General features: G+C 40.7%; 1 protein-coding gene across 4 annotated transcripts in view; it reads left to right on the top strand.

Annotated features, from left to right (window-relative positions):
• Positions 1-1,695: 1,695 nt before the first annotated feature.
• The window catches only part of NBEA (neurobeachin), an 816,600-nt gene continuing 794,315 nt past the window's right edge, over positions 1,696-23,980 (top strand). For all 4 annotated transcript variants that reach the window (XM_065403538.1, XM_065403557.1, XM_065403547.1 and 1 more), the window contains exon 1: positions 1,696-1,956. In XM_065403538.1, the coding sequence (XP_065259610.1) occupies positions 1,696-1,956 (261 nt within the window). The remainder of the gene's footprint in view (positions 1,957-23,980) is intronic.

Raw genomic sequence — 23,980 nt, 5'->3', positions numbered from 1 at the left:
TGCCCATTGGGTAGAATTCACAAATATAAATAGGTGCTTAACTCCCACTGATCCACTTATCACCAGGTGCTGGAATTCTTCAGGGAGATGCTGAGTTCTGCTGACCAATTGTGGCAGATGCAGCTTTTTAACCCAATCTGGATTTAAGAGAAGTGGGAGTGAACATTTTAATAGGAGTATTTTAAGGTTTGGAATCAAGATGTTCTAAGAGATAAACTATAATCAACTAAGGCTGAGGGTAAAGCTGAATCCCACACAATTGATTAGTGTTTTTGAACAAAGTGGGAACTACTCCCATGTGTATGTGAGAAAGATCTAATGTGTATATAACTTTACATATTCAAATAATTGTTACTTGAGCTTGCCCAGAACAAGTAAAAGACACTTCTTTCCTCTGCTCTAGCTTAAGAAATAGGCTTGAAGGAACTGATTGCCATGAGATATCACTGAAGCCAAGAACTTGGCAGAATTTATAAAGATTAGACAGTCATATGCATTACAAGAACACGCAGTGTTATAAAATAAATACTAAAAAGAACTTGGGAAGGGATATAAGCCCTCAAATTTGGGGGCATAACCCAGCCTTTAACCACTGAAAGCTTAGGAAGAAAGCTTTCCCTGAGGCCAGGATATTTGATAACTGCCTACAATAGGAGTTTCTGCCTTTTAAATAGCCAGTGCTAGCCACTGTCAATGCCAGGATACTGAACTTAATGGACCCATGGTCTGGCTGAGCATATTCTCTCTCTCTCTCTCAAACAAACAAAAGCTCAGAATATTAGGAAAATCTTTGTTGCTTCATTCACTGAGCTTTAAATCCCTGTTTCTGAAACTGCTTGGGTGATGTTCCCTAAACTTTCAGCCATGGTATGACAAAGTGGAGGGGTTGGGGTTTCAAAATCAGATTTTTAAAACTTCAGTCAGGGAGCAGAGGCAGGGCTTATTAGGGGTGAGCAGCTTATCTTGTACCTCCACAGTGCCTAGCACACATAGGGACTAGAATTAGGGGTGCTGTGGGTGTGGCAGCAGCACCCCCTGGTTTGAAGTGATTTCCATCATATACAGGGTTTGCAGTTTTGTTCAATGGCTTTCAGCACCCCCTACTATAAAACACTGTTCCAGCACCCCGATAGCAAGGGGGCCTGTAGATGACTTCACAGCGGATGGGTCATTATCAGTAAGTCAGGGGCCCCAATCAAGGCTGTAACCCCAGCCCCAGAGGCGAGCGGCGAGAACACGGGCTCGGCAGGGCCCCGACGCACCTGCTCACCTGTCTCCAGCTGGGGGGGAGGGGGGTGCGCAGGCGGCCACGCCCCCCCACGGGCTCAGCGCAGGCGCCCTGGCGGCTACCGCAGGCAGGGGGCGGCAACATGGCGGAGTGAGCGGCGGCGGCGGCTCCGGTTCCACAACAACAGCGGCGGTATCGGCGGCGCAGCCAGCGGCTCGCAGACCCGTGCCCAGCCCGCTTCCCAGCGCCGCCTGCTCCTCCGGCCCCGCTGCGGGGAGGCGGCCCCGGGCGGGCGGGCTCCGGCTAACGGGGCAGCAGCGCCCATAATAATCCCTCATTATAGCGGAGCGGCTGCCGGGACGGTCCCTGCTCCTCGGACCGGCTCCCTGCGGCCCCGCCGGGCGCTGCTGCGGTGGATGCTGGGCTGGGCTCGGCCGGGGGCAGGTGCCGGAGGGCGCGGGGGGTAGATGGCGAGTGAGAAGCCGGTGTCAGGGCCGGACCCGCAGCCCGCGGGGCTCATCCCTGTCGGGGCCGGAGGAGGCGGCGGCAGCGCCGCGGTGATGGGGGAGCTGCGAGCGTCGGGCTCCGGGTCCGTGGTGCTCCCCGCGGGGATGATTAACCCGTCGGTGCCGATCCGCAACATCCGCATGAAATTCGCCGTCCTCATCGGACTCATCCAGGTCGGGGAGGTCAGCAACCGGGACATCGTGGAGACCGTGCTCAACCTGGTAAGGGGCCGGCACCCCTCCCCATAGGCACCCCTGCGGGCAGGGCTAGGGCAGCCCGCGCCCCCTGCCGATCCCCGAGGGACCCAGGCACCTACTACGCATCCTCCCCAGTTGGCGACTTCCCTTCCACACGCACCCCACCCATTCCCCCCATGCGAATTCCCACCACTGCTCCCTCCCTAATCCTAAAACCATGCGTATCCATTGATTGCCCCTTTCCCCCGCCCCAATCCCCTACATGCACCCATTGCTCCCTCTCCACCCCAGGAGAGACCCTGGCATACTCCACCCTTCCCCACAATGCCGGTTTGTGAGACGCACACTCATCCATATGCAACCCACTCGCTCTACCGTGTACCTAATGGCTCCTTCCTCATCCCTCTGCTCAGCCTAAACTCCTCACAGGACCTCAGCTGGTGAAACAAACACGTACTTTTTACAGTCTAATCTCCCTTCTCCTTCCCCTGCCCTGTCTTCTGTTGTGGAAGTGGAGTGGGTGCAATTTGTTTGTTGTATATTAGAACCAGTAATTGACAACTTCAGGTGCTTGCAAACTGCCAGAAAGCCTGACCACTTATTCCTCTGAAGAAAAGGGGCATTTAATGTTGTATCTGTTTTTAATTGTATAAGATTGAAAAGCAGCACGAGCTGGTATCTTTCCTTGGAGATGCAAATGTGTGAAAGATTTAACCCTGTTAACTCGGAGCTAATCGGGTTTGATATGTTGAGGAGAGTTTTTGCTTCCTTTTAATAAGTGTTGATTGCTACAATCTGTTGTAAGGGATTCGTTTGCTCACGTCTTAATCCCGTTCTAGTGTACCAAACTGCATTCTTGCCTCCAGAATTACGGGTGTCAAAATGGTCTGTATGATGAAAATCATTATTACATGTGGGTATAAAACACAAAACAAGAAAAGGATGTTGCAATGTAGCTCCTTGGTCATTCACTCACTTCATGGTATGAAAGAGTTACTGCAAGATTGTATGACTTAATGTTTTTGCGCTACCTACACTAAAGCCTGGGAAATCTACAGAAGTCTAAAGAGAGGGAAAAATGGATCTAAAAATGAATCACTTTCAATTATGTGTAATTTGGTGCTGCTCCTGAATGCAAGCTTCACTGCAGCAAAGCTTTTGAAAGCAGTTCAGTCAACGAAATATATCCTCTATTTTACTTATGAAGTAGGATAGAAAGCCACTGCTTAAGACTGAAGGGCACTTAATTTAAACTGCCGTTCTAACAAACAAGTTTAAAATGTTTATTTTGTAACAAAAGCATGCACAGAGATAAAATTGTATCTGGCACTTTAAAACCATGTATTCTTCCGATGTTTGACAATTATTTGCATTTGACCCTAACCCAGGCTGAATGGAAGAGCTGCAGCATTCAGAGAGCGACGTGGGTTGGTTAGATCATTTTAATCTTTATGGCTTATATGGATGCACAAGAGTTAAAGCTCTTGTTTTGTGAATATGTCAAGTCAAAGACAGACAACTGATAGGAGTTTCCTCTGTTCTCTTTTCAAGCTCTTTTGTCTTTACAAGTAATCTTTCAGATAAACTATTGTGTTATAAGTTGTCAGAACTTGGTAGTCATCACTTTACTGGATATTATCCATTCATTTCACAGTAGCACTGGGAATAGGGAAATAACATGAAGTGATTTCTTTTAGTAGCTTCAGATAGATCACGACATAAGTGTAGAGTGCTTAATCTTTTTCCTGTGTTTAACCTCGTTTGTTGGTATTGCTAATCAAAAGGGAAGAAGCTTAAATCTGACAGCCTAATTGCTGATACACAAACTAACGTTAAGTTTTGGTTTTGGTTTTGGTTTTGGTTTGGTGATATTTCTCGGAAAGTCATAAAATGTTTGTTTAAAATATTTGGTTACAGGATCTATCCACTGTTTAGTTATTGTTGAAATGTATGCACTTAAATCTAGAAATATGAATAAAGGTTGTAGTAATGCTTTCAACATCAGGGGACACACGTGAACATAAAACCACTTGGGAAGCTACTGCAGTAGCTATGCATTCTGGATAAGTCATTGCTTAACAGATGGACTCAGGCATACAATAGCATAGAAAGAATATCATCTTTCTTTGATGTGGAAATATAATCTAACACTCTCCAGTGCACTGCATGACTAGTATGCATTTATGCTTATATTTTGGAAGTTAATTTGCTCACAAGTAAAACAAACAGAATGAGCCTGGAAGCTAGAAAACAAAATTATGATCCTGTAAACTACCAACGTTCCCCTGCTGCTGCATTATTGATTTTTAGCTCCAAGTATTTAAAATGAAATGAGTTTCTTTATTTTTAGAGGTGGGTTTATTTATTTATTTTTTTTATTTTTATTTTTTTAGGAAAAGCTTGAGGTTGAGGAAAACAATTTATAGTTGCTATGCTATACTATACTATTTATGAATGAGCGTCCTTTAGTTGTGTGCGCTAATGTGAATGGGCATTGTTTAAAGTGCTGTCTTCAATGACTTCTTGGATTAGATGATATAGTGTGCCAGTCTCTGACATTAATCTTGCCTTTAACTATCCCGTAGCATGTACACAAGCCATTTGGAGGTGTCTAGCTTTGTTTTATTTAAGGGAGTCTACAGTAGGTTGGGCTTCTCTTATTACCTTATAGGTGGCTGTCACAATAACTTCTGATTCTTGAAAAATGACATCTGTGATACAGTCTGTATGATGAAAATATTCTCTGTATCCAAACATAACATAGAATTGAGAAATTGCGGTCCCTGAATTAATGCTGAGCCGGCTATAATGTTGGGAAATCCTGATGTGAGAGCATTAAAGTAAAACTACAACATAACCATCAAATATTCTAATCACTACATTTAACTAAAAGTGAATAAACTACTTAAAAATGCCCTTGAATCACTTTTTATATTGTATTTGTCTCAAATGGACTAGGTTTTGACTGAGAAATTCTGCTCATCTGTGGCATACGGGAAAGATACAAAGATTGAGGTTTAAGTGTTGTTGCTGTTCACAATTGTTTAAAATAAACTGCTGCCTACATATAAGTTATTGAATAAATTGATTACCTTAAATTAACTCTGAAAAATCTGTTTGAGTATTCCAAAATTATGCCGCATTTCTCGCATTTCCCATCAAGTGATCCAGTCTGAAGTAGTTCAAAGTGTACCATTTAAAAATCAACTTTTGACACTGCAGTGACATAGTACCGTTGTATCTTGTAGTACGGAAGATACTGTCACCAGGTACTTCTGGAGTGGGAATATTGGGTGTGTAATGGTGCCCTCCGTAGCAACAAAACAGCGCACACAGGCTAAATTCTACCCTCATTTTTACTCTTGCAATCCCATATATGTCATGGTAGAATTTGGCCCTTAATTATATTTATATTTATTGATATCCCAGCACTGGTTTGAATGTTCCGGAATTAAAAAACTGGTACATTAAAACATTTATCTGTTCCTTAGTCAAAGATTTACTATAGGGATATTTTCCTTTGAAGTTTTGTCTTGTGGAGTCAAACTGTTCAGGACCTTTATTTACCTCCATGTGTGCTGATATAGGTTAGTTTTGAACTATCAATTGTGGGGTTTAGTATCAAATTTACTCCTTTCCCCATACTTCTTATGAAAGGTCATCTTGAAACTGAAAGCGTAGCTAGTTAATGGTCATTATAGAAGATGCTATGTTGATTGTCAAAGCATCTGTTAGGTCACTAACCAGAGTGCATATGTTGCTGTCAGTGCTCAAAGTAAGTTTTAAGGTTTGAAACCAGGTAGAAAGAGGATGGCTGAAGCCTGTCATAACTTCTAGACATATAGAATTTTTTAAAGGGCTAAGAAAGATGGACTTGGAGACAAGCTTTATAATATTGAATTGGATGCAGTTCATAGCTCTCTTAGGAGCAGGATTATTGATCCCCTTCATGGTGGTGCATGGACCTTCTGTAACTAAAGTTTTGCTCTTCTGTGTCATAAGGTTTGAGAAAATAATTGGACAGGATCAATTTGGTGAATGAGACTGGGGAATCTACTGACTTTAAGAGGAGAAATATTTAGTGGCAATAAAATTGGTATGGAGGCTATCAAAGCTCTGAGGTTCTTGTGGAGGAAGAACTACTTCCTTAGCCTTGGAGGATTTCTCCCCCACACAAGAACTGTTCAGATTGTATTCTGGAGGTAGAATTAGTGTTTAAAGAGAAACTTGTACAGGTATAACTACATCAGTGTAGTTACATTGGTGCAGCCCTTTAATGTAGATACATGGCATTGATGTAAAATGGGGGTTGCCGGTTACAGATGCATCTTAGGGTGGTGCAGTGTAGCACATCTGCACTGGGGATTTGTGGGGTGCGAAATAGAGCCTAAGGTATCTTAAAGTTGTTGTTTCAGGGTGTGCGTTTTCCAGATTTTAGAAGTAAATGCTTCATTAGTTTACATTTTATTTGCACTTGGAAGGGTTTCTTAACTGTAAAAGCTAGGATGCATTTTTTTTAAATGAGAGCTTAATTTGCAGTAGCAGATGAGGTAAGATCCCTGCGGAAGTTTCCTCTCCCCTTTGAGTGGATTTGTCAAGCCTTATGCTATATTATGGCTCTCCTAGTGATAGTTCAATGTAGGTAATGAACTTTTTATCCCCCTTGGCACTGACCGTTTCTCTTGCTAGAGTGTATTTGGAAACAAACTTTGTTTATAAATCTAAGAGAACAAAAAAAAGCGTATAAAATCATGAATATAGCACTATATTACTGATGGTATACTTAATGGCTAAACTCAGGTGTTTGGCAATTTCTAACTTTCCTTTTGTATTGAAAGTTCTGATGGATGGTCCTATAAAAAGCCAGATCTGGTTAATCTGTCAGTTTGTTTTCCAAGCATAGAAATATACTGTAAAATATTTTCCAGAAAGTTGGTAGTGCTCTTTATCAAATGTTGTGTTTACATATCTATGTAAAAAACCTTGGCATGAGTGCAGTCACTTGTGGAATGTGCTCTTAAGGTTGAAAATAATTGTTACAAGTAATAATGTACTTCTTAGTATGCTTGCTTTCATTAATAATAATAATAATAATAATAATAATAATAAAAAAAAGCACAGAGTGGCATTCCAAATAGATGATTATTTCATGTCTGTCTAGAAGTGCACATAATTTAAAAAAAAATAAGCATAACTGCATTTGTTTAAATTAATCCTTCAAATTAATGTTTGTTTCAGAATGAATAGCCATTCTACACCAGTGTTGGATTTCTAATAATGGGTTTTCATTTAAACACATGGAATATTTAATACAATATTCACATTAATGTATCACTTTAGTGTTGAATCAAAACATAAGTCAAGAAATTCACAGGTTACAGTTTCCAAAGCAACCTTTACTCAGCCTCATTGAAAGGTATAAAAATTCAAAAACTTTACTGTTAAGGTTACTCAGTACAGTTGAAGAGAAGCTATACCATCCTTTGAAAAGAACAAACGAACATGAAAATAAAAAGCTGAAGTTACAAACATTTTTACATCAACATCCAATTTGTATATCGTTAAACAGAAAGGGGGAAAGGTGAATAACTCCTTCATATACATGAGGGTGTATATCAAAATATGGATTATAAAGGAACTGTCAATCTGAACTATGGAGCTGGAACCAGAACCTGCATCACATAAAACGTACGATTTTCTCTCAATTTCTCCTTGTGTATATATCTCTTTACATAATTGTCTGGAGTATATATCCATGGTGTATATGATATGGTGGTGGGACCATTGGGGAAAGTGGAGCTGGAGCCAAGGCACAGAAGCTCTTCTGAAGTCCGCACCTGAAGCTCACTTAAGTTGCTTAGGGCATGGTCTGCCTAATGGTGGCTCCCAAAAAAGTACTCAGTCTGTTGTGAGGTGGAGCTAGGGGTTGCCACCCATCCAGGTTTTACCCAGACAGTCTGGTTTTTGGCTTCTGTGTCTAGGTGCCATTTAGGGTTGCCAGGTGCCCGGTTTCCAACCAGAAAGTCAAAAAGCCTGCCTAGCCAGGGCTGCCTCCTACCTGCAGGCAGGCTCCTTGTCAGGCTGTAGCAGCTCCCGTCCTAGCCCTGGAGCAGAGGGAGCACAGTTTGGGTGGGTGGGGGAGGTGGAGATGATCCAGTGAGCGACAGGGATGTGAGGGAGCAGAGTGAGTGACGGAGGGCAGGGTCTTGGGGGGGGGAAGAGGTGGAGCAGGGGTGGGGTCTTGGGGTCCAGTTACCAGCAAATTGAAAGGTAGCAACCCTAGATGGAGCAGAGAACATAAATGTAACTTGAAGGGTTGTGGGGGAGAACTGGAATGTCTGAAGAGGCATAATGGGAGATCCAGAGGCAGCAAGGGTCTGTTTTTGGTGATGGTGGGGAAATGGGATATCTGGAGGGTGATGTGAGGTAGCTGTGGTCCTAGGGTCAAACTGGGGGGGAGCTGGAATGTTGAGGGAGTTCATGGGATAGAGTATCAGAGGGGTAGCTGTGTTAGTCTGTATCCACAAAAACAACGAGGAGTCCGGTGGCATCTTAAAGACTAACAGATTTATTTGGGCGTAAGCTTTTGTGGATAAAAAAACCCACTTCTTTTGATCCATGCATCTGAAGAAGTGGGTTTTTTTTACCCACGAAAGCTTATGCCCAAATAAATCTGTTAGTCTTTAAGGTGCCACCAGACTCCTCATGGGGGAGAGTGGGGCTAACACCTCAGAGAACTAGAACCTGGGATCAGAGACTTTTTTTGTAGGGAAGGAACCACTTCCATACGTGATCAAGTTATAATAGGTAAATTTTGTTAAGAGATTAATCTTTTTCAAGAGCCTCTGAAGGCTGTGGTGGAATGGGTTGGAATGTTGTGACAGAACATGGAGGGAAGCAATGCTAACTGGACTGTATTTTTATATGCTGGTTAACTGGAGTATGCATCTTAATAGGTGGTTCCCATTAGAGGGATCCATTTGCTGACTACTACTTTCTCGTTTTAGAAAAAACTCAGTCACTTTATAATATACTGGGTTCTTAGTTTTGAATACCAAACTACACTTCTGCCCATTTAGTAATGTAAATATAAATCTTATGCTGAGAAAATATGCAGATGTTCAAAATATGATAAATGCTATGTTGGGCTCCCCAGGCTTTGCCCCTCATCAGAGGGTTTCAAATTAAGGTAGAGGAAATATAGGCACATGACTTTAGGGGTCCACCTCCCAGAGTCGTCATGATAGGATCAGAATTTAAGCTTTCATTTTAATAAAAAAGTTTCCAGTCCTCATGATTAGGAATAAAATAAAACCTGCGAAAGTGGACTCAGTGATGTTTGCCTGAGTTTGCAGAGAAATTCTGCTGGACCAAAGTAGACAAGGCCCCTGTTTCTCTGCAGGAGACCCAGAGTAAAAATTTGCAAAGCATCAGAGTGACTTAAGAGCCTAAATCCCACTGACTTTCACTTAGGGTACGTCTATACTTACCTCCGGGTCCGGCGGTAAGCAATCGATCTTCTGGGATCGATTTATCGCATCTTGTCTAGACGCGATAAGTCGATCCCGGATCGATCCCGGAAGTGCTCGCCGTCGACGCCGGTACTCCTGCTCCGCGAGAGGAGTACGCGGAGTCGACGGGGGAGCCTGCCTGCCGCGTGTGGACCCGCGGTAAGTTCGAACTAAGATATTTCGACTTCAGCTACGTTAATAACGTAGCTGAAGTTGCGTATCTTAGTTCGAAGTGGGGGGTTAGTGTGGACCAGCCCTTAGGTTTAGGATTTTAAATGCCTAAGTCACTTTTGAAAATGGGGTCACTGAGGTGCTTTTGGAAAACTTTACCTATAATTGTTTTGCAGGTGGTGAGGGCTCAGGGTCAGATGCACTGTTTGGCTTTTCAGATGTGGCTTCCCTTAGTGGGACTTAGGCTAGGTCTACACTACCCGCCTGAATCGCCGGATAGAAATCGATCTCTTGGGGATCGACTTATCGCGTCTCGTCAGGACGCGACAATCGATCCCCGAATCGACGGGCTTACTCCACCAGCGGAGGTGGGAGTAAGCGCCATCGACTGGGAGCCGCGGCAGTCGATTTTGCCGCTGTCCTCACAACAGGGTAAGTCGGATCTGATACGTCGAATTCAGCTACGCTATTCCCGTAGCTGAATTTGCGTATCTTAAATCGACCCCCCCCACGTAGTGTAGATGTAGCCTTAGATGTTCTCCCCCTCCCCACCCCCAGCTCTGCTCCTCCCATGTGGCTCCACAATTCAGGCTATGGGAAGGGGAGAAATGATGGTACTTTCCCAAGCACCATCCACTCAAAATGGAATTTTGTGTGCAGAAGATTGTGTAGGTCTTCATAATATGATCTTCCTTCTCCTTACTTCCATGCTTTGATTAACAGTTGAAGTTTCACAATGTTGACATTAAAATTCTCATCATTGGGCATTTGAGTAAACACGTCAGAAAATGAATGGAACTTCATATCACTGAGCTGCTTCAGATTCTCTGCAAACCCAGTCAAACATCACTACATGATTGGTGATTTTTCTGTTCACACTCTGAAGGTGTTCTGCTCCAACTAGTGGTGCTAAAAACTTTGATTCTGATATTCTGGAGAACAAGATGTGGCAGGTCACTGAACTGTTATGACTCTGTCCAATTTGAGCCCTACTTTAAAAGGTCAGGACAGTAAACTAGGACCTCCAAAGGTTACATTCCATACCAAGCAAAGTTGCTTAAACTTTGTACCTCAATATCTATCGTAAAATGGGTATAATCTTCTTACAGATGTGATAATTAATATTTGTAAAGTGTTTGGAGATCCTTTGAATATTTCATATCTATGCCTTGAATTTCAATAAAAATCGTAATGATATGCTGCATAGGAACAATGTGCTAATATTGAAGTGGGAACTCTAAATGTAGAATTTATTAACAGTGTAAGATTTTACCCATATCACTTTACTCAAGGGTTTTTTGCACACACTTTCAACCCAGAATGGATGTGAGGTTGGCAATCTGTTAATACATAACTGAGGGATACGCACCTTACTCCCACAACCATTCTTTCCTGAGGTGGTTGTATATTGTTAGCCCAAAGGCTTCTAAACATACTCGCCCAATTTTAATTCCCTTACATTAACTTGAACCAAGGTCTTTTCAGAAAAGGTGAAAACTTTTGCATGCTAGAATACACTTAGGTGAGAAAACAGATAACAAGTCTTGGAGTTATTTCCTAGTTTTCAGTAAAGAAATTGAAGGGGGACAGGTTACAAAGTAGCAGCCGTGTTAGTCTGTATCTGCAAAAAGAACAGGAGTACTTGTGGCACCTTAGAGACTAACAAATTTATTTCAGCATAAGCTTTTGTGGGCTACAGCTCACTTCTTCAGATGCATAGAGTGGAACACACAGACTGAAGCTATTTATACATACAGAGCTGTATGTATAAATATCTTCAGTCTATGTGTTCCACTCTATGCATCTGAAGAAATGGACTGTAGCCCACGAAAGCTTATGCTGAAATAAATTTGTTAGTCTCTAAGGTGCCACTAGTACTCCTGTTCTTTTTTTGACGGGGGGCAGTTAACAATAAAACATGTCCAAATTTTTCTACTGCTACAAGTAGTACTTAATTCTACTATAAATGAAAGATTAAAGAAGAAAAATGGCTTTTCCGTTTTTAGGTTATATTTTGTATATAGTTTTCCCCCCCACTAACTGATCCTTGTTTGTGTGAGTCTTTCATACCAGTAATAGAATAGAGAAAACATCACAGAAAACGAGGCATGGAGGAAATCTCTTTTAGGGTTTTATAAAGCAACCATCACTGTGTTGATTATAAAACCACAATTACTAGAAGGAGACAAGCCAGTGGAAGTACCTGAAACTACTTTACTTTAAACTTTTTTTTAAAATTGACAATGTATTTAAGACCTGCTAGGCCTGCAGTGACTTAAAAATGTTAAATATTGCACCTATATAACATTTGACACAAAGACTCACTATTCAGTAACCACGCTTACATATTTCTTTAGTTGAAATGTTTTGTGTACCTATACTGTCTACAATAATTTGTATGAACAATCGAGAGGAAAAAAGCTTACATTTTAAGTCCATATGCAGTCTTTAGTTCACTCCAGTAGATACTTAGTCTTTTTGTTCTGTGTTTGGACAGAGCCAAGCAAAAAGGGGTTCTGATCTGCAACTGGGTCTTGTAGGCACTATGATGATACAGTTTTATTGGCTTGCAAGCTATAGTATTGCAATATACCATAATCTCAAGGTGGATTGATTTAAATAGCCAATTTTAATCATGATTTAAATCAGCAGGCAGGAAAACTTGATTCAAATTATTTTAATCTTGTTTTGGATTTGTACTTTCAATTTGTCTAAAGAAGGGTTGATTCTCACTGGTTGGTAACCATTAAAACATTGATTTGCAACTAAATATAGCCTTTACACTGTTTGGTGCTTCTTTTACTAACCGGGGGGGTATGCTCCATCTATACACATTTAAGGTATTGCATAGCTTGACATGTTTATTCAGCTACTTAATTTTTCATTTTTTTGTCAGAATATGGTGAATGATACATTTCTTATTCACTGGATTGATGTTTTTAATTCTATTTGTGTGAAGCTCTGTTTGGATGGAAATTAAAATGCAGAAAATTTTTTAGAAAGTTTTATTTAACTATAAAAAAAATCATTCTAAAATGTGCTGGATACATTAAAAATTATCAAAATGCGGTTGTTAAAACAGATTTATTAAGCAAAATATTATCTTTAGTTAGTGAAATAAACTGATTGTTCTGGACATCATGCCCTTCAAAATTTTAAAACTAGTAGATCTCAGCATCACATTCCATTTTTATTCATAGATTGGAAGAGGAAAATAAGCTTCCCTATTTTTTCTACTCCCAGTTGGTGTTTCAACCTTGACACAACTAGTTATTGAACTGAATAGTTGCATAACCTGAAATGAGGTTTGCCATGACTGTTGACCATGTGACTAACTCTTTTCTAGTGTCTATTTTGTTTACCTCCCTTTTCACAGAATCTGCAGCACTTTGAAAAGGTAAAATTGATTGGTGTATTTTTGTTTCGTTTCCTTGATGAACATAAACATACTGACTGTGTCCTGTCACTTTAGTCAATGTCAACCTGTGACCTTACACTAGTACTTAAAATAGAGCTCTACCCATTCTACATGGTTGCTGAACATCAGTAGTCAATTATTTTTTGTCAAGGTCCAGACTCTAGGGAAAATAATAAAATAACAATAATGATGATAAAAAGATTTTGGAGTCCATTCAAAAGTGTCTATCGGTCTGGATTTGGCCTGCAGTCTGCATATTGACTATCCCTGCTGTAGAACCTGTTGACATTGAGATTTGCAACTGCTTCCTTTCTTGGATCACACTCAGACCCATTATTCAGGAGATGGGCAAGAAACATGTGGCATGATTAAATTACCCTTGTGCTGGTACTTGCTAGACGCTTTCATCTTCCTTCTGTTCGTTTAATACTATTTTCCTTGAGAATGCTTCTAAAGTAAAATTTACATCTGCATGTGGATTTTAGAGACCTCTGAAATACTGGCTCTAAAATCAGAAGCTTTGCTCTCAAGATTAAACTTCCAGAAGGAGCCCCTGCAGGATGCTGGCAGAGAGCAGCTAATGTGCACAACATACATGCTCAGAAAGAAACAAAAGGCAGGATTCAAACTCGCAGTATATGGATGCTCTTCAGGTTCAATGGTCACATCATATCATCCTTGAAACTCTCATTGACATCAAGCTGCCTGCATACACTCAGGCTTGCAACAGCGCTCCAGTGCTATTGTATATGTGCAAATGACTTTAACTTATCAACTTGGCTCAAGCCACATTGCAGATTCAGCTTTTACCCTAAGTAACTTGTTAAGCATAGTTTCCCTAAAGCGGCAATGGATGCCAGACAGGGGTGGCTCCAGGCACCAGCGCAGCAAGAGCGTGCGGGTGGCGGCCTGCCGGTCGCTGTGAGGGCGGCAGTCAGGCGGGCTTCGGCGGCATGCCTGCGGTTTTGGCGGCAATTCGGCGGCGGGTATGTCGAAGCAGCGGGACTGGCAGATCACCCGCAGAAACGCCGCCAAATCCGCGTGACCATGGACCGCCTGCAGGCATGCCGCAGAAGCCCGCCTGACTGCCGTGCTTGGGGCGGCAAAAAACAGCCGCCCCTGATGCCAGACTCTAGCTAAGAAGTCATGAATATGTAGTATCAGATTGGCAGATTCATAGGCATAGTATGAACTCCAGGTGTTAACAGAAAAAAGTTATAAGGGGTATAAAATATTGATATGAGGTGATTTTTCTTGGTTACTGAAACTTGGGATCCTCTTGACCTCTTATTTAGACTACTTATCCTATTCTGATTCCAATGAGGGACAACAGTTTTCAGGGTAATCTGAGTAGGCATATGGATTTTGGAGCACTTGGACAAACCATTGTTTAAACAAGAAACTAATCTCATTCTTCACTGTAGTGATGCTGCTGGCCCAGTACAATAGTGATTTCAGGTTTTCAGCTTCTGTGTTTAATTATTTTCTGTGTTAGTGTACTTTTGGCTACTTTAGATCCTTGTAACTTCCTAGAAACATGGTACATATAGGTTTATTTGAACTGATAGTATATATTTGAGAGGAAATCAGTTTTTGAAAAAGAAAATTCACAAAAAGGTTTTAAAAAACGGTTTCCTTTGTTTGTATACAAATTTCTAATTGTTACCGCGCATGCAGAGTGTTATTTAACGTACTGCTGTGTGTGACCAAGAAGTAAATAATAGAGGATGAACAGGAAGTGATGCAGGCTATAATTTATAGAGGACCGTGTGATTAAGACATGGGTTTGATTGAAACTTCATTTAAAGAAACAAAGTTTTCTGGAGGCTTGCTTGTGCTTTCAAAACAAAATGCCGTGTCTTGAAAAATTACAGCTAGTATTTTTTGTTTAGTCTGAAAATTGAAATCCTAGCTAAATAGTATGTACATATCTTAGTGAGAAGTTCTTTTTAGCACTGTAATAAAAAGATGCTGTGGCATTGTTGAAAATTACTGCTTACAGTTGCGTTAGAGGAATTTAGCATTTTGCAACAATTGTTAACTCCAGTCATTACTATGGATTGTAAACTGTTTTCAGTCTTTTGCATTGTAGCACTTTTTTATGCTAAGGGCCTGATTCTTCTCTCATCTACCCTACTGTAAATCATGAGTAAATAATTTTAAGCAATGAGTTGCACTGGTTTAATGAAGACAAAAGCAGATCCAGAGTTTTCATTCCCATACATAATTTGTTGTATTTTTCCTTAGATATTTATTTCACTAATATTTGAAAACTATTTAAACCAATGAAGTAAAAAATGCATGGAAAAACTATTGTTCCTCATTGTCTGTAGGGACAGTGTCGAGTAGGGAAGAAATGCATTGTCTGCTTTGTTGTGACCTAGCTTTGTTTTCTGAGATGATGGATTTGCTTAAGGAGTTGAAACTGTCCTTCATGCTAAATATATGGAGAAACTTTGTGCCGTCGGTGGGTTAATTCCTCACTTGAAAAGGCAGAGACACAAGTTATTTTTAAACAAGTGGTTGTTAAGCCCTTGCTCAGAAAACTATACAGCAAATTATTACTCATTTTAGTGATCACCTTCAAAGCTGCGGTGGGAGCAAAACCAGTTGTATTTGAATTCCACATTTTCTCAATTCCTAATAGTCATGGGTTCAGCTTGATGTATGCAGTGGAGGGTGGAATTGTATAAATGGGGGTTGATCTCTTCCTGGTGATGAACAAGGGTAGTGTGTCCATGGTGACCGTACTATATGTTTTGGTGGTAGTTGACAGAATGAAGTCCAGGTGACTCATTTAAAGGATCATGCTGGTCTGAATAATAATCTCACTCTTTAGTAGTTTCACTTTTTCCTCAGAGGTCATACAGAATAGGGCTGGGTAGGTGCTTGTCCTCCACAGCACTTGCACATGCAGGTTTTGTACATGTATCGGTCTGGTAATTCCTGCTTTTGAATATGAATGTGAGGATACTTCGACTTCTAGAGGGGGAGTGTCACCAGTAAACTGCTGGCACTGAGGTTTTCATATTTGATCAATCCCAAATTGTACAGTTTTACTCATCCAGTGTCTGAGATTGGGATGAAAGTATGTGAGTTGTAGAGGTCAATTTAGCCAAGACACAAGTTATGTTTGTTAGTAGGTGAGGCATTTGGGTGAATGGATGAAAGCTTGTGACTTTTAATAAAAGTCCTATCCTATTAAAAATAGGTGCCCAGCTTTCACCCTGATGGCTTAGAGCTTTGAGATCTTGTTTTATCATTATATCTAGATTGAGGCATTCATGTTGGACCACATTGCTTTTAATAATGTCTAGCTGCTCAGAAGGCTTTAGCTATAGTGCACACTTTGCAATGGTGTAATACATGCCTTATTCTAGCCTGTAGGTGAATATTATAATGCACTCTACATTATAGAACTAATTAAAATATCATTTGTCAACCTATCATATAGTAACCACGATTTCCTATTCTCTGTGCAGGTAAAAACTGCAAATATCTGACACCATGGTGTGGTAACAAGGCAAATGATACTTAGGGTTATTAGTATAGTAGGCAAATGCAAATTTTTGGCGGTACCTTGTTTTAGTGTCCATACAGTGTGTTTTGTGGATTCCAAATGTCAAGACTTTAGTTTCAAAAGAAACTGCCCCATGACACCTTGTCACTGTTGAGCACTTTGAAATATGAGAACTTATTAATGCCTTTGTCCTGATTCACAAGCGAGGGGACAGTGAAACCACTTTCATTAAATTTCATTACTTTTAATGAAAACGTCATGATATTTTGTTATGTAATTAGCTAGGAGTTGCATATGTTATGTCCGTATCAGTATCTGTATTAGCAGTATATTTTGCTAGTATGTCCCCTTATCCCCCTGAACCAAGACACAAGGCATATTCTAGTACTGTGAGCATGCTCACTTAAAGTCTTACATTCACTCATGATGATTAATTTTCAAATTTGGGCAGTTATCAGTAAAAGCAGCTGCAAATGCTGCACAAGTGCACCGCGAGGAAATGGATGCAGCGCTTGAGTCACTGGTTACAGTTGTAACACAGGACAATATCTTTGATCTGAAATGCTACAGAGTTGTTTCTGGTTTACCAAGCCCATGGAGGCCAGAAGCTTTCATGCAGATAACTGATCAAGCACATGTCACATCACTTTGAGGAACTTCTTGTGCTGTTGTCTCCAGGCACTGCAGGTATAATTATGTTCAGAAGTAAGGCATAAAATGTGCTCAAGTTAGTCACTGACGATGATGATGATTATTTTGACATTATAATCAGAGTTGGAAAACAGTTTGTCCAGTAGGTCAGAACTATTGTACCAGATAAAACATGCTACAACATATGCACGAAGAAAGATACTGTTGCAAATTGAGTGATCCTGAATTAGCATTGCTTGCTAAGTTATCCTCTAAATTAGATAAAACTCTGCTAGCTCTTCTCATTGACGGTATCATTACAAGTGTCCTGATAAATCTTCCACCTAGCTTATAGATTGGTTTTGGTGTACTGCTGAGACTCAAAAGCCCATGTATTGGCTCCTGTACTAACATCAGTGTTCACTGATGACATGAAGATTCCCAAGGCTGTCTAACCTAAAGAAGTAGCTGCAGACAGACTTGTCAACTTGACATACTTCACAAGAAGTCACCTGCATAGTCATTGAAGGTTTTGCAGTGCTTTAGGTAAGTACATTGGCCAGAAAGTGGTATCATCAAGGACTGTGTGACCAATTTCAGAGACTACATTGAACGCAAACTAGCAGCAGGTGATGTATACCTTGTCTTTGATAGGTACAAAGACTTCAGCTCAGAGTGTCTAAAATCTAGCAGAGCTACAGAAGTGAGCAGAAAGTATCAGTTTACATGTATACAGCTAGCTCCACAGAATGTTGTCTTGATGGTTACAGAAAATTGTAAATGATTGACGACATTTGTACAGAACTCATTCAAGAGAAGAAGTTACTCCAACACACTCTAAAACACAAGGTAGTTATCACAGGCAGAAAACACCCCAGCTGAAGTAAACCAGGGAGTTGTGGTGATGAACAGAGAATAGATGGCTATCTTGGCTGGGGAAGCTAATATCCTTGTACAACAAATGGTGATGGTTGCAAAAGATGGTAATGGTTACCTTGAACAAGGTCCAACACAGAGGTCTCAAACATGCGGCCTGCAGAGTTATTTCCTGTGACCACCAAGCTCCCCTCACCCGCCGAGCCCCCAGTGTGCCATGTCCCTGCCTATCTCCAGGTGCTTCCCGCCGCCAAACAGCTGTTTGGTGGCTCTTAGCGCTTTCCAGGAGGGAGGGGGAGGAGCGGGGAGCTGCGCGCTCAGGAGAGCAGGGGTGGGGATTTGGGGAAGGGGTTGGAATGGGGGTGGGGAAAGGGTGGAGTGGGGGCGGGGCTGGAGCAGCGGGGGGTGGGGGTTGCTTTTGATACCTTTATATGAAAAGGTGTCAGTGATGTGGCCCTTGGGCCAATGTACTAGTCCTCATGTGGCCCTCGTAGTGATTTGAGTTTGAGATCCCTGGTCTAACATCTCTGGTAACTATGGAATCCTGCACTCCAAGGGAGAACTATAACAAACTGCTGTGCTTCAGCTGAGCAACACTGGAACATTGTACCATGCACACTCAGTGTAAGAGACAGTAACATCCTATCTTGGCTCCCACAGGAACCACTGTGCCAAAGATTTTGCAAGCTGGATACACTCGCTCTTTGCTGGTGACATCAATGCAATAATGCCTGATGTAATTGAACAGTCAACCAAATTCATGGCTGTAAGCTACAATCAAATTGTGCCACCATGTCAGAAGCATGGCAGAAATCATGAGCAGCAAAAATTGGCAGAGGTATCGGTCAACGCCAAAGCTCAACTTCTTACAACAGAAAACTGAAGCATTTATAGGAAATATAAAACGAGCATCTCTTGAGGCATGTGTGAGGAAAGGTGCACTGGATCCAGCCGCCACCCCTACATGATCCACTGCTGTGTGGATGAATACATAATTGTTTCAAGTCATTTCCAAAAACTGTACCAAACAATGTTTATCTTACTCCTCCAAGTATTTGGAAGTTAAACAAATTGCAGTGACCTGACAAAATCAGCGTTAACATTTGTAGAATACAGTGGCAAAGACAAGTAGTGACCTGTATTACTCGCATTAGGACACTTAATTGTACTTCTAGAAAGAACACTAATAATCATTTATAATTCCAAAATGAAATATTTGATTCAAATTACTATAATTGTTAAATATATTTATAATTTGCATATTTTTCACATTAGTGGTCATTCTCAAATGACAATTGAGATCTATTCTATATCCCCAAGCTCCCTCGTCATTTACCCCTCTTATTCAAATATGGATAGGTGTTGGTTGATATTGCAAATGTTAAATAAATGCATTTCATGTATTAAAACTCTTCTATCTTGATTTTGTATGTGCCAAATCATGCAAACTCTTAATGAGTATGGGAATGGGGTGGCGAGATGGGATGAATGTTGATATTTAAAAATGCTCAGCAGTGATAGTGGCAGATTCTTAAAATGTATGGTCTTGAGATATAGAATCCTAAAAATACCCCAAAATCTTGTATGGATTTTCAAGCAAGGTTGATCAGAGTGGCTGCCAAACTATATGATAGCTCTGGAAGCTTCTGGTAGTGCAGAATGTACCTGACTGATTCCTTGTAGAGCAGGGTTCAATCATGGCTTGGGACGCAGCTATCAGCAAAAATTGTTTGACATTTAAAACTGGGAAAGTTGTTTCCTAGACTTGAGGAGCAGGGTTTTCTCTGCTAAACTCGCTACTCTTCTCTCCCACCTCCCCCCATCACCATCCCCTATAGTACTTCTTTAATCTGCTAGAATCTTGTTTTTGGGCACATGCAAATATTTGTTTATCTTAATTCATTTGCCAATGTTACTATACAATTAGAAGTAGATTTATTTCTCCTATGGGTAGCATTAATCATAATATTTTTAGGAAAACTTTGTAAATAAGCACATTGAGATTTTCAGAATGACTAGAGGATTTTGCCGTGTGACTTACTGATTTTGGTGCAAGTTGTGTGGCTAGATCACCTTTGAAAAGCTTAACCATACCAAAAGAAAAGGGAGGAAAACAAGGGTACCAATACTCAAATGAAAATGTAAGCGTTTTTGGTGGCATTTCCACAAAATGAAATAAGTTAAAGGGATGTACTACTGTCTATATTTAAACTATAGGATTCTGGAGTATTAAAGGTGAACTGCAAAGGTTTGGTTAAAAATAGTCAAAGAAATATGCATGAATCAGAATATGCCAAGCCCAACTCCATTTGTGTGCACCGTCCTTCCTGCCTCCAAATACTTCAATATGTATGGCAGAATATCAGGATCTCTCACCTATACAATATGTTTGAATTGTAGGTTTTACTGGCTTACTCTCTAGTTGTTGACCTCAGTCATAAATCCCGAAGGAGCACTGGAAAATACATGGACAACAAACAAAGAAATCTCTTTAATAAGATAAAACAGGGCTTGAAAAATTTACGTTACACCTGCTAGCCTGAGGAAGCCTACTAACCCAAGTGAAAAATGCTGTGTACTCCAACATCCCATGGGGATACCTTATCATTGCCCTCATTGCACCCTGGAAGGCAGGGATAAGGGATCCCTGGGAGACTGCAGGGAAGTTTTGGGGCTGCCTCCCAGTCCTTCTGGTCCTTAAGGGGCAGGCCATCTTGGTATAGAAACCTTTTCTCTAAACAAGTTAAGAAACTTTTTTGCTAACTTAAGGACATCTACAGTAGTACTTTGGTGAGTGAGGAGTTGAAGGAAGATGGGGTAGGGAAGCTAGCTGCTCAGAGGGCACTTCTAGGCCTTTTGTATGCATCCTGTTGCCTTCAAGTGGAATTATCAGTAAATCCACATAGGGAATGCAAATGTAGAGAGAGCGAGAGGAGGAACCAATAAGCTAGGGTACTGAAGAGTACTTCCAGAGTTGAAGATGGAACCTTGGAGGGTTTCAGGTAGTATTTTAGTTTTAGTTGCATGGATAACTGTAAAGACAGTAGTGGGTTTTTTAAGTTGCATGGAGGGAGAAGTAGCACCTAACAAATCTTTACTGTTTTTCTGAATTCTCCCTGTGGTTATTGTGCAGTTGAGGCCTGTGCAACTCTGTTGTCTTCAGTGGGTTTACACTGGTGGCCTGACAGATGGAAATTAGTTATTAGTTTTTATGATGATGCATGATTTAGAAATGAACCTAATTCACCTTTTGAGAAGTGCTGGGTATACAGGGTTGACTGCAGTAAAAAGTAATTAAAATGTACACTTTGGGAAAAACTAAACAAATGACTCTTTATACACAAGCATATCTGCTGAGTAGCTAGGGACCATTTTTACATACTCTTTAGAATAGATCTCCACTTTGAATTTGCAGTCCCATATGACTTTTTATTAGCAAACTGGTGACTTATGGAAAAAGGTATTAACATATTGCACAATCAGCTTAACTTCGTTTTATTCAAGGATGGAAATTCAGAGTTAAAATGACTTATATCCTGAAATCCATTTACTTAGGTACAGTGTGTCCATTTTGTACCATCTTTGCTAATGATCATTAACAAGACTTTTTTCCCCCACAGCCAATCTATTTGATCTTGCAATGATGATAAACTTGTGACTCTATCCCTATTAATAAACGGATCTGAAACACAGGACTGTGGCTGCACTCTGATTAAGCAGAAAGACCCTGAGGGAGGACCTCTACTAAAGTATGAATATCTGGAATTGATGTGTTTGGAAGGTGCTTAATAAGTGGTGCTGGTGTTAACAAACAGAACTAAAATAATGCCCAGGTATTTTTTTTTTTTTTGTACTGACCTTTCCCTCAGGCTTGATCTAATGAAAACTTGCTGAAACTTCATCTTATTTTCCCCCTGTCATTGGTGAATTTTGACACCTATTCTTAAGGAGCAGAATTTCCTTGTAATATAACGACAAATATTTTGTAAGTTTTGAAATCTGTAACCCTTTTTTAAGGTCCATTCCTGCACAAATCCTTCCCTCAAATGTTCTGTGAGTTCATAGTTTGTTGATGACTGAAGTTGACATTGTGATGGGAGCCCCAGGGTACAGCCTGTAAGTATGGGACCGCTGTGCTCCCTTGACTCTCCAGCCTGGGCGCGCTCTCACAATGCTTTGCTAGTGACAAGCAGCAACCCCTCTAAGTGCTGTTATCACTCAGCTACCAGCATGCAGACACACACCCAGCTAAATTGCATGAATGCTCTCCAAGCCACTCATGAACTATATACAGGGAAATACCAGCAAATCCCCTGAGCCTCCAGCCTTGCATTCCAGAAATGTACCATCTTACACTGCTCAAGACCTTCTCTTGAACTATGCAAGTTCATTAATTAGGTTGCCACTTCATCAAAGAATAGTGGCTATGCACCAGCTTTTGTAATCTGAGCAGATTCATTGAACACTTTAGACAACCTCCCTGGTAATGATAAAACATTAAAATGAGTTTATTAACTACAGAAAGATAGATTTTAAGTGATTATAAGTGATAGGCATAAAGGTCAGAGATATTTACCTAAGAAAATAAAAAGTAAACATTCATTCTGAATCCTAAACTTTCAGATTAAGCAAGATTTGAATCAAACAGTTTTTCTCACCTCCACTGTTTGTTGCAGGTAGGTTATAGTTCTTAATACACAGGCTGAATTTCCTTCTCAGCCTGGGACCAATCTCCTTAGTTCAAAGTCTTTGTCTTCCCCGTGTTCTTGTTGCCTTCAGAATAGGTGGGCTAGGAGAGAGAGTCTCATGATGCCACTGTCCCTTATTTTATGCTCTCAATCCATCGCCCTGGAAAGATACTGGCCCAGGCATGTCCTGGTGGGCCTTACTAAGTCAGAGTTGAGCAGTCCCCATTGTGTGGTGCTTGCGCAACTCTCTCTTCCAGAATTGTACATCTCGTTTACAATTCCCCTGCTGATCAATGGTGATTTAATGCCTGCCTGGGTGTGGATCAATCCCCTTTTAGTCACTGGAGAGTTAGCAGTGGGCGTCTCTTAGACTCGCAACATATTTCAATAACAGCCATATAGCAAAATCTCCTAACTTCATACACAATAACAATATACATATTTTGAAATAAAAATGAGTTTCAGCAGATACCTTTCATATGGTATCTTAGTGGCATGCTTTGTATGAAATATCACAACAATATACAAATGATGAATATGGGGGTTACAGGGTGCTACTTAGAGGTCCAGTGCATATCAGACATATTTTTTAATATTGTATATTTTAAGGCATTCTTCATAATGTACACTGGAATATATTGACTACATGCTAGAACTGTGGTTCTCAACCAGGGGTATGCAAAGGTCTTCCAGGGGGTACATCAACTCATCTAGATATTTGTCTAGTTTTACAACAGGTTACATAAAAGCACTAGCACACTTAGTACAAACTAAAATTTCATACAGACTGACTTGTTTATACAGCTCTATATATTATACACTTAAATGTAAGTAAAATATTTATATTCCAATTACTTTCTCATTTTTACCATGTAATTATAAAATACATTAAGCAATTTTTCAGTAATAGTGTGCTATGACACTTTTTAAAATATTTTTGTCTGATTTTGTAAGCAAGTAGTTTAAGTGAGGTATGCAAGATAAATCAGGGTCCTGAAAGAGATACATTAGTCTGGAAAGGTTGAGAATCACTGTGCTAGAATATAAAATAAGATTATAATACCACCACACTGTTTTACCCTCTGTAGCGGATGAGTCTGATAGTGGTCAGGGAGTGGCTCCAACATTTTCTGGCCTGATTGTTCTATAGTGGGCCCCAGCTGAGTTGTGTGCAGTGGGCCTCAATCCCTCTTGAAAGAGGTAGGGAGCTGTGGGCTCTCCCAGTGCACTGGGT

Source organism: Emys orbicularis, chromosome 1 (assembly GCF_028017835.1).
Source record: "Emys orbicularis isolate rEmyOrb1 chromosome 1, rEmyOrb1.hap1, whole genome shotgun sequence".
NCBI lineage: Eukaryota > Metazoa > Chordata > Testudines > Emydidae > Emys > Emys orbicularis.
The sequence above is the reverse complement of the archived record's forward strand: the minus strand, read 5'-3'. Positions and strand labels throughout refer to the sequence as shown.